The sequence below is a fragment of the Muscardinus avellanarius genome, assembly GCF_963383645.1.
Source record: "Muscardinus avellanarius genome assembly, chromosome: 1".
NCBI classification, from domain to species: Eukaryota; Metazoa; Chordata; class Mammalia; order Rodentia; family Gliridae; genus Muscardinus; species Muscardinus avellanarius.
Genome location: NC_137786.1, coordinates 86,607,026 through 86,619,106, shown reverse-complemented (window position 1 = coordinate 86,619,106; position 12,081 = coordinate 86,607,026). Strand labels below are relative to the sequence as shown.

At 34.2% G+C, this 12,081-nt stretch overlaps 1 protein-coding gene across 3 annotated transcripts in view; it reads left to right on the top strand.

Annotated features, from left to right (window-relative positions):
• Window positions 1-12,081, top strand: part of ST8SIA4 (ST8 alpha-N-acetyl-neuraminide alpha-2,8-sialyltransferase 4) — a gene marked incomplete at both ends in the record, with an annotated part of 102,017 nt that overhangs the window by 50,730 nt on the left and 39,206 nt on the right. For 2 of the 3 annotated variants that reach the window (XM_080703532.1, XM_080703531.1), the window contains one exon: window positions 5,324-5,617. The exons of the other annotated variant lie outside the window; for it this stretch is intronic. In XM_080703532.1, the coding sequence (XP_080559658.1) occupies window positions 5,324-5,617 (294 nt within the window). The remainder of the gene's footprint in view (window positions 1-5,323; window positions 5,618-12,081) is intronic. 3 annotated transcript variants of the gene reach the window in all.

Sequence of the window (12,081 nt, the reverse complement as noted above, 5' to 3'; positions counted from 1 at the left end):
TGAATGACTAGTTCTTTGTCTAGCACAAATTTATAAAACACACCACAGGGCGAATAAGTGGGTGGCTAAATGAGTGAGTGCTATATTTTTTATATTATTAGTAGTATTGTCAAGATTATATTTGGGACTGATTATATCATTGCAATAGAGTATGAATAGCTGCATAGCTAACGACACATTAGCACAAAGAACAGTCAACAAATACCTGTTGAGTAAATGAGAGAGAGATCTGCTTTCTTAGAGTATGTTAACTATAACTTAAGAGAAATGCAGAGAGCATTCAGAAACTCATGAAATATTTTTGTCTAGGAAATTCTGTGATCTTGTACAATCAATACCTGAAATAAAGATTATTTTCCAAATGCATTTTAAAATATATATTTTATATGGCCTTAAATTTAATCAAAGTACTTCAATTTGCATATAAGTAGCTGAGAAACCATGATGTGCAGTGTGAGATCACAGAAGAAAACTCCAAGGTCCATAGTACAATGGAGTTAGCTGTATTCCTGCAGGTGATTAATCAATAACTGAGAATCAGTACAAAGTAAGAACTAAGTAGTTTAGATAAATAGAAAGTTCAGCCAACACATCTATTTTTGTGTATATTTTCATATTTTTGATTTGTCAAAAAATGGTTGGGCCGGGTGTGGTGGCGCACACTTGTAATCCCCGAACTTGTGAGGTGGAGACAGGAGAATCACGCAGGTTGGAAGCCAGTCATGCTGGCTTAAGAGACCCTGTTTCCAAATTTAAAAAAAAGTATAAAATAGGTCTGGGAGTGTAGCCCAGAGGTAGAAAGGTTTCCAGGAACCCCAGTACCACCAAAAAAAAAAAAAAAAGATTAATGTAAGTAATCATGTGTCACTTTATAAATGCTTGAGACACATTCTGGTTACATCTGCATATCACGACCTCTAAGGTTTTTATAAAGCAAGTTGAAAATCTTGTGATTGAGAATATATTTATAATTTTACTCAATCAGCAGTATTGCTGCTAGCACCATTCTGAAGTTCACGAGCTTACTGAACGGCTGGAGTGCAGCACAGCTGGTGGGTTATTTTGGCTTCTTTAGGATTTTTTCCCCTGAATTTGTGACATTCAGCTAATTATATGACAAAATATCTGACTCAAACACACAGTAATCTTCTGGCCACATATGGACGTGGTATTACTCTTTCTTCCCAGTGAAAAAGTATACATATTCCCTCCCAGGAAAATGACAAGCTGAAGTTCTAGAGCCATCACAGGTTATATTTTATGATGTGTCTTTCTGTCTTGTTATTTTCAGTACCTGAGTCACCATCCCTCACACAGCCTGACCGGGCTCTGCTCAAGTCCTCAGAGCTCTACCTATGAATTTAACTACTATTTGATGTCCAATTTCTCCTTTAGGTACCATTATACTCATTTAACGTTATTTAATTACCCCAAATATGTTAGTTTGTCTTCTATATCAATTCTATTCTCGAGAAATATTTGATAGGTACTTTTTTCTTCTCTTTGAAAAGTACTCATCTTCAATACTCAGCTTTAACTGATGAACATCTCACTATTTCTGACACAGCCATGTGTCAGAAACATCTCTAGTTAATCCTGGAAAAGTGGGTATTGCCAGACATAGTGGAACTTTTTCATATGTGATAAGGAAAATTAACTAAAGGTGTAAAGTAATTAGGTAATGTTTTTCTGAAAAGATAAACTGGCACAATATAAATTTTGCTTTTTTCAATTGTACTGCTTCTGGTTACACTTATAAAGAAAATAAAGATACTATTTTTTCTACAGCGAGAATTCTCTGAAAGTAATTGCTGAGGATTAACGTAGCAGAAGGATATGCATGCTGCCATCCTCCCTGACAGGAGTATGTTAACTGCAATGTTAGCAAGTGTCCTTGACATTTTACATGAAGAAAGTGAAGTATCTGCAATAATGATACTCAGAATATCCCATTCTTCACAGTATCAAAATTCATGTTATAATAAGTTGGACTAGGATTTTAGATTATTTTTAATATTCACATAGGGCAGATTTTAGGACTGTAAAAAGATAAAACCCTCATTCTTTCGTGAATGTCACAAGAAGATAATCACTTTGACCTCTGTTCATATGTCACAATTGTTTCTCAGAGCAGACCTATAGGATAAGTTTTCAAAATTACTTATTGTTATAAAAATAAATAACATCTAATCATAATTAGTAGTATGGATCTTGGGTAGAAACAAACACTTTGTTATGTGATACAGTGTGTGTAAAGATTAAAAAATTGAGACAATAATAATCTTTAATCTATAATTTATAGATATCTTGATAATTTTTTATTTTTCTTTTAATAGCTCACCCCAGATACTGCAGAATTTAACAGTGAGAGACAAAAGAAAGGTGTTATTATAGTTAACTTGTTGTACAAGATCTAGAAAGAAATAAGATGCATTAATTAAGAAAGATAAGGAAGGACACAAGATTGTTTTGATAGAATACCCACATTACTTTTTAATTAAATTTTAACTTGTTTGAGAAGTTAATTAATGTGGCAAAATACACAGAGAAGCGAATTAAATCAAAACTGAAAAAATTCTAAACCGAAAACCTATTTATGTTTTTATCCCCTGGAAGGCGGATAAAGACAAGAAAACATAATTATGTTCTCATTAAGGTATAGGTTGAATAAACTAAAATGTCTTTTTATCCAAGATAGTAAATTTGTGTTTGTTAAAAATCTAATTTTTCACCTATCATCTGATTAACACCTTACTCTCTCTCAAGTCCAAGATAATGGGGTTTTTAAAAGCTATTATTTAAGTCAAACATCCAAAGATTAATGTGATGAAATTAAAGAAACATCATAAACTCCTTAAAGGCTAATTCAAAGTGCTTTCCAAACTCGTCTTATAAAAATAGACACAGGGTGCATGAATAAAAGCAGTGTAGGCTACAGTCTAGGCTCTCTTAAAGGTCTATGACTCAGAACCACAAATTTTCTCTCTTTCCTACATATGAGCTCCCTAGGGATGCAGATGGCCTACAGGGTAAGAAGCTGCTTTTAGGATGCCCTCAAATGAGTCAAAAGGGTGATATTTTACCCTATAGCAAGAGCTTTGATAAATCACTTAAGATTTCAGAGATAGTCATAATGTTCCATGCTTGCTTGTAATCCAAGAATTTGAAAGGCTTACAAAGAAGGATCACAAGTTTGAGATCAGCCTCAGCAACTTAAGATTCTGAGCAATCTAATGAGATCCTCTTTCTCATGAAAAAATAAATCTTCCATTCTGTCAGCTCTCTGTTGAGATTCTTGTTTTTTCTTTGCTGCACAGAAGCTCTTCAGTTTAATGCAGTCGTATATGGATCTTTCATTCATTTCTTATGCCTTTGGGCTCTTGTTGAGAAGGGTTTTACCTATGCCTTGTGTTGAAGCATTGGATCGATGCCCTTTTCAAGTAGTTGCAAGGTCTCTAATATAATTTCCAGGCCTTGATCCATCTTGAACTCTTGTACAGGGTAAGAAATTGGGGTTTATTTACATTTTCCTGCATATATAGTTAACCAGTTTTGCCAACACTATTTGTTGAAGAGGTTATCCTTTTTTCAACGTGTGTTTTGGCTCCATTGTCCAAAATCAAGGGGCTATGTGTGCAAATTTGTTTCTCAGATGATTTTTGCCAGCTACTTCTCTGATAGAGGCCCAATATCTAGAATATACAGAGAATTCAAGAAACACACAGCTAAGAAAATAAATAACTCAATAAAATGGTCAATTGAACTAAATAGACACTTCACAGGAGAAGAAATACAAATGACCAATAAATATATGAAAGAATTTCAGCATTTTAGTAATCAGAGCCGTGCAAATAAAAACTACTCAGATATTTTACCTAACCTCAACCAAAATGACAATATTAAAAATATAACAACAAATACTGATGAGAGTATGGAGCAGTGGGAACTCTAATACATTGCGGCTGGGATTGTAAATCAGTGTAATCACTTTGGAAAATTGTATGGAGGATCCCTAGAAGAATGGAAACAAACCTACCATATGATCAAGCAGTTCTATTTCTGGGTATCTACCCAAATGAATGGAAACCCAACTACCAGACTAATGCACACATATCTAGGTATATAGCTGCCCAATTCACATTTGCCAAAGTATAGAACCAGCCAAGATGAGAACCAGCCAAGATGTCCATCAGTAGATGAATAGATTAGAACACTATGGAATATGTCCACATGGAATTTAACTTAGCTATAAAGAAGAATAAAACTATGTCATCTGCAGGGAAACAGATGGAACTGGAGAACATTATGCTAAGTGAGATTAGCTAGTAACAAAAAGTGAAAAGTCAGATGTTCTTTCTAATATGTACAAGCTAGGGAGAAAATGGAACCTAGGAGGGACTCCAGACAAAGAAGGAGAAATCTTAGATGAGTAAAGAAGATGACTTTACTGAGGGAGACTGGAGGGGGGAAAGAAGGAAGCACCCTAATGATCATGATGTACATTCACAAAAATATCAAAATCAGTCACTAAGCAGAATTTCAGAAGGAGGGAAGAGGGAGGGAATTGGGGAAGGGCTAAATGAGTGATGTGTGCCCCTATGCCCCTACCATCCTGTACCTCATAACGATGTATTATCACAATGCACAAATAAATAAAAAGGTCTGGGGATGTAACTCTGAGACAGAATGTCTCTGGGTTCAATCCCTAGTACCACGAAACAAAAAAAATAAAAATCTCAGAAACACATATCAAATATATCTACATGTTTCTTATTTTTCTCCCTCATTTATGACCACAGAAGGAATTGCAAATATGTTTGTGAAAGATACTCTAAAGAATTGTACTTTTCCTGTAACCTTAGAGTATAGAGAAATCAAATTCATCTTGTTATATGTATAGTTGTCGAAAAGACTTAAGCTTGACAAGTTGTGTAGATGAGAATATCAAGTTCAGTATGTTTTACCTACTTACTGAAGAGCATATGGTTTAAATTGACTATTGTGTGGCAACAGAGCCCTTGTGAATTTATGATCATACATTCACTTATTATGAACTCACATCACATGTTTTGTGAAGATAACAGTAAAGATGTCTTTAGGCAACAGGTTGCATATAAATGACAATTTGAGAACCGTACTGGGAGTGCATATCCTTACTGAGAACAATATTCCTGAATGGTGACTTATCTTTGAGGTTTCTTTTACCCCATCCCCATCTGGTGAAAAAAAATGCTGGTTCCTCATTTTTATTTTCACACACACCATTTTATGTGTGAATGTTTCATATTTATTTTTCATTTCTCCATTAATTTTTCCTCTTCAGGTGTAATCTAGCTCCAGTGGTGGAATTTGCTGCAGATGTGGGAACTAAATCAGATTTTATTACCATGAATCCATCAGTTGTGCAAAGAGCATTTGGAGGCTTTCGGAATGAGAGTGACAGAGAAAAATTTGTGCATAGACTTTCCATGCTGAATGACAGTGTCCTTTGGATTCCTGCTTTCATGGTCAAAGGAGGAGAGAAGCACGTCGAATGGGTTAATGCATTAATCCTTAAGAATAAACTGAAAGTGCGCACTGCCTATCCATCACTGAGACTTATCCATGCTGTCAGAGGGTAAGTGACTGGAAAGGACCAGTCTGTCCTTGGCACAGTGGAACACATAGCTAAATATCTTTCTAGATAGGGTGGAGCCTCTGTAAAATCTCCAAATGAATATATGTTTCCATTATTTTATAGTAGTTTGTTGGATCTCAAGCATGAGTTTTGTTTGTGTACTTACTATTTTTAACTCATCTTCTTTCTTGTAAAAGTGAATTGTTGAACTTGGCACTTATTTATGTCTTCTCATGAGAAAACTGCTGATTTTTATATTTTTGTGTGCTAAAAATAATAGGAACTCTTAAGCCAGACATAGTGGTGGTGCACGCCTGTACACCTAGTACATGGAAGGCTGAGACAGGAGGATCTCAGGCTTGAGACCAGCATGCAATTACTTTAATGAGATCCTGAGTCAAAATTTTAAAAAATAAAATAAAATAGGTCTATGAGTGTAGCTGAATGACAGAATGCCCTGGCTTCAATCCCCATTACCACACTCATGCACCCCTAAGTATAAGAATTCATAGGAAAACTGATGAGCTTAGAATAGCAAAACTATAAAGATGTGCTAAGTGACTAATGGGCATAAAGGTTGTACATATTTAAGAAGCAATTAATCCCATCTATTTCTATGAGGCCTACTACTGAGAGAAGGATGACTGAGTAGTATGCCTTAATACTTCACCCCCAAGTCACAGATGCCATTTTTATGAATGAATTCAACATTTCCTTTGTATTAGTCTAGATAGAATAAGAAGAAAAAATATATAAAACTCTCTTGATTAAAGGCAGCTAATTACCTATAGGTCATATCCAGTCATATAAACAGTAAGTGTGCAAAATAAATAACTCACAGTTAAGTAATTATGTATATTTATTGAATATATATCGAGTGACAGATATTTTAGATGGGAAAAGTGAAGACTATCTTATAAGTACCTTTAAGAATGCATAGACTTTATGGCGGAAACAGATGCATAGACAAATCTAGTGGCATAATAAAGGAGTATATTGTCAGGAGTATATAATTTATCCCTCAAATTTATAAGGAAACTTGAAAAGTGGAAGAGTAGACAAAGTTTGATGTAGACTTAAAAAAATAGCATAGCACTGCTAGGTAAAGATAGACAGAAAGAAAAATAAAAGGAAAGGAGGTAAGTACATAGTAAATGTATAGAATAATGGAGTCCACTATGAAGCACTGGAACACAAAGTTCAGAGGACTGATTAAACACAATGGGTAGATTTTCTAAAAGAAAAAGTATTCCAAGCCCAGAGTTAAAACAACCCAACAAATGATAATAGTTTACTTTACAGAATAGAATAGAAACTGAGCTAAAGTGCTTTTTTTTTGAGACACTCTCATGCAAGGAACTACCATTTCCTGTTTACTTCTTAAAATAATTTCTTGTATAATTTTGCACACAATTAAACTGCATTGTTATAATTAGATTATGGCTATTTACCACACATTGTCTTTGTGTTTGATAGAAATTTTCAGCAAACTAAGATAAATGTATGTATTTGGAGGAAAAATAACCCATTTTGTGAATTATAAATATTCCTGGTAAATAAGGTTTGACTTTATAAATTATATATACTTATCACAAAGCAACTTAACAGTGTATTGTAATAAGAACACTTTTTTAAAAAACATATCAAAATAAAATATCTAATTCTGAGAAAAAATCATTTTACATCTTTGGCATATACATCCAGTGATAGCTGGATATGATTTCAAAACAAGTATTATAAGTACTCTCTGACTATGGAAAACAAATACAAATTCTTAATATTACTCTGAATTAATACTTTGGGTAAATAGTTTCTCGTTTATATTTCTCAAGTCATTATCAAAAGAAGAATATTAAATAAAAAGCATGGTTGAAATATTGCACATTCAATAAGGTAGGATTCAGGTAGAAATATATATAGTTAATAACAGTGACCTTTCCTAGTCTCTGATAGATTTGGTTTGAGTTAGTTTGGTTTGTTTTGGTTTGTTTGAGATGGAGTCCCTCACTTAGTTGCTGGCTTCAAACTCTTGGCCTTCATTTCTCCTGCCTCAGTCTCTTTAGTAGTTGAGACCACAGATAATGGAATAATTCCTCAGAGGAGCAAACGAGAAAGGGTGGGAGAGGAAGAAGGCAAGAAGGCTGAGGTTCATTAATGGAAATGCTACCTGCAACTATGTTCATACATGTGAACACTGTTAACTTGGACTCTGTATTGGGAGGTGGGGGGGCACCAAGTACTGTGTGAATATATGCCATTGTCCATATAATTTACATTATGATGTCAGAATACAATGCACCAATAAAAATATATTTAAAAAAAGAAAGAAAGAAAACAAGCCAGACAGTGTGGTTAATGCTGGTAGTCTCAGCTACTGGGAATCTGAGACAGAAAAGATCCTACGAGTCCTGAAATTCCAGAATAGCCTAGACAATGTAGCAAGAGTGTACCTCCAAGAAAAGAAAAAGAGAGAGGAAAAAAAGGAAACACGTATCATCACTTGGTTTGTTAGAACATGAGATTTTATATGATCTTGGCAAACGATATTTTCATGTCTAGTATCAACCTCCTTTCAGTTTTAAGATTAACACAATTATCATTTCTCAGATTTCTGTTAAGTTCATATTTTAGATGTGAAAACCTATTTAAATATATGTAAAGATTGCTTTTTAAGCTAACTAACTTCATGAGAATGCTGTGGGCTTACAGAAGAATTTGAATCAGACCAGTTTCCCAGTAAAGTCCCCAGTGAAAGCACAAGCTAAAAGAAATCATCAGTATATTTCAGGAAACTGAGTTCACTACAGTTATTCAAATGGTTGTTTTGGAGTATTGAATCCACTCAAAGTCACACATGGAAAAGCAATTTTTATAAACAACTTTGAAAATGGAATTATTCAAACCAAGTACTTTCTGAAAATGGCTTACTAATTTTAAATTTAGCCTTATGCTAAAAACATTTTCATATGGTTTCTATTTTGACCTATGAGCAACACAGCTGTAATACTTTTTTTTATAAAACATGTGTCCTAGTTTTTTAGTAAACTCTGCATAATAGGCATTATTATTATTATTATTATTATTATTATTATTATTATTATTAATTTTGTGGCAGTGAGGATGGAACTCGGAGCATTCTACCACCAAGCTATACTCCCATCCCTATTTTTTTATTCTTTATTTTGAAACAGGGTCTCACTGAGTTGCAAAGGGCCTCACCAAGTAGCTGAGGCTGGCCATGAACTGTGAATCTCCTGTCTCAGCCTCCCAAATGCTGTGATTACAAGTGTGTGCCAGCCACCATGCCCAGCTTTAATGGGCACTTTAAAGTAAAGAAGAGTTTTAGGATAGGATAGTTCTTTCCTAACTGGATTATTCTGGTATGCACACTTCTGGCATTTACAGTGTTTACTGATAGTATGGTCACTCTTCAGTGAAATTATGATTTCCTGGCAGCTCCCAGTATATATATACTGCATTGTGGAATGTGATAGTGTAAATGACCTGTTGTCAAGAAAGCATTTATAAATGTATGGCTCTAGCCAGAAGCAAGTGTCTACAACTTCAGGCTGTCCTTGTCCAGTACATCTTCCAATTATCTGTTACCTCTCATTGAGGTCATCTCTCTACACCTTTCACAATTTTAATTTCAAAATGTTTTACTTAATATCAGTTTAAAGATATCTTTAATCTTAGTATAAAATCTCAGTCTTAGCCAGGTGTGGTGGTGTACACTTATAATCCCAGTACTTGGGAGGCTGAGACAGGAGGATCACAGGTTCGAGGATAGACTTGGCAGCTTAGAGAAGCTCTCAGTAACTTATCTAGGCCCAGTTGCAAAATAAAAATAAAATAGTCATAGGAATGTATCTCAGAGGTAGAATGCCTTTAGACTCAATCCCCAGTCCCACAAAGTAAAATAATATTCTCAGTTTTACAACTGTTTCACACTTAAAATAATTTTTTTATTATTATTGGTGCATTGTAGTCATACATCTCATGGTAGAGGCATATATGCACACATCACTCATTTAGTCTATCCCCAATTCCCACCCCATTCCCTCTCCTTTCCCTCTTTCTCATGTTTGGCTTAGTGATTGATTGACTTTATGTTTGTGAATGTAAATCATGTATGTTAGAAAAATTTTCTCTTTCCCTCTCCCATCACCTCCTTTGTCAAAAACCAATTGGGATGAGAGTATAGATTTGTTTCTGAGTCTTCTATTTTGTTCCATTGGTCTTTGTGTCTGTTTTTTGCCAGTTTCATGCTATTTTTTATTACTATGGCTTTGTGGTATAATTGGAAGTCAGGTATTGTGATGTCTCCTACATGTTTTTTGTTGCTGAGAACAACTTTGGCTATTCTGGGTTTTTGTTGTTTTAAATGAATTTAAGGACTAGTTTTCCTATTTCTGTGAGGAATGACCTTGGTAATTTAATAGGTCATGTGTTAAAACTGTGGATCACTTTATGAAGAATGGCCATTTTGATTATATTTATTCTGCCTATCCAAGTACATGGAAGATATTTCCATCTCCTACGGTCTTCTTCGATTTCTTTTTTCAATGTTTCATAATTTTCTTTGTAGAGGTATTTTATTTCCTTGGGTAAGTTTATTCCTAAGTATTTTATTTTTTGTGGGTCCTGAGTGGAAAGTTTTTTGGATTTCTTTTTCAGTGGATTTATGATTGGCATACAGAAACGCTTTTTATTTTTTAAGATTTTTTTTGTATCCAGACACTTTGTTGGATTTGTTGATCAGTTCTATAAGCCTTTTGGTTAAGTTTGTTGGGTCTTCAAAGTGTATTATCATGTTATCTGGAAATAGTGAAAGTTAGAGTTCTTTTTTATTTCCTTTTCTTGCCTTATTCCTCTGGCTAGAGTCTCAAGTACTATACTGAAAAGAAGTGGTTATTATGGACATTTTTGTCTTGTTCCTGTTTTTAGAAGGATTTCTCGTAGCTTTTCCTCATTTAATATGATGTTGGCTCTGAGCCTAATGTATATTGACTTTATGATGTTGTGGTATGTTCCTTCTATTCTGATTCTCTGCAGTCCTTTTAGCATAAACGGTGTTGGATTTTGTCAAATGCCTTTTTAGCTTCTGTTGAAATTATCACGTGATTTTTTCTTTAGATTTACTTATGTGATGAATTATTTTCATATGTTGAGCTAGCCTTGCATCCCTGAACCCTCCTGGTCATGGTGTATGATTTTTCTTGATGTGGTTCTGAATGCATGTTGCTAGTATTTTGTTTAGCAGTTATGTGTCTAAATTCATCAAAGATACAGGCATGTAGTTTTCTCTTTTTGACTGTCTTTATTTGGTTTTTGTATTAATAGAATGTTGTCTTCATAGAATGTATTTAGGAGAGTTCCATTTCTTTCTATTTCATGAAATAGGTTGAGGAGGATTAGGATTAGCTCTTGTTACTTTCTCTTAGATTGACCTGGGTGCTATTCCTTGTATTCTTTTAACAGATGATGTATAATTCTATTAAAGGAGTCATCAAAATATGTCACTATTGTTCATTTTATTCTCTGTGTAAATTTCATGAGAGTGAAGATTGATTTATATCCCTTTATACCTAATAAAACTTATAAACTCCCTGAATATGTTATGTTGGAGGCTTAAGCAAGTGTGCAGTCCAGTGGAGATGGAGTCTGGGATTGTGACATTTAGCTCAGTGAGTCTTCCAGAGCAGCCAAAAAACAGGAAAGCAAACCAGGCCAATAAAGAGGGCTTGAATACAAAACAAGACAGAAACTGGATAGCTTGCCTTCCAGAAGGTTTTTAATTAATCATACTAATGTACATCCTCTTGTACCTGATATGTTAAAAAAAAAAAAAGCCGAGCGTGGTGGCGCACATTTGTAAACCCAGCATTTGGGAGGCTGAGACCAGAGGATCACGGTTCACGTACAGCCTCAGTTATTTTGTGAGGCTCTTTGCAATTCAGTGAGACCCTGTTTCAAAATAAAGAATAAAAAATAGGGCAGGGGGTGCAGCTTGGAGGTCGAATGCCCCTGGATTCCATCCCCAGACCCGCAAAAAAAAAAAAAAAAAATAGTAAATTGTGAAAAAAATGCTTACTAAAATTTACTTTCCTGTGGTATGGTTATAATGTAATAAAGGGATAAATTCTGATAAAATGTAAATAGGTCATCATAATAGTAGCATCCAGGTTACCTATGAGTTTGTCCTTGCCTCCTGAAAAAGTTGCCTAGGTATATTATTTAGTCACGTATCTTTTTCTTGAGTATTATCTTTCAGAATCGGTTAATATTCAATTTTAAAATAATTAAATCTATTAGTTTTATCAACATATTAATTCATTTTAAAGATAATATTAATTGAATATGTTGTTTTCTAGAGGAAAAATAATTGTTTTACCAGATCAAGAAATTGATTTTCACCATTCTTTAAATTACAAATCTGAAACTTAGCCAGAAGAAGAAAGGTT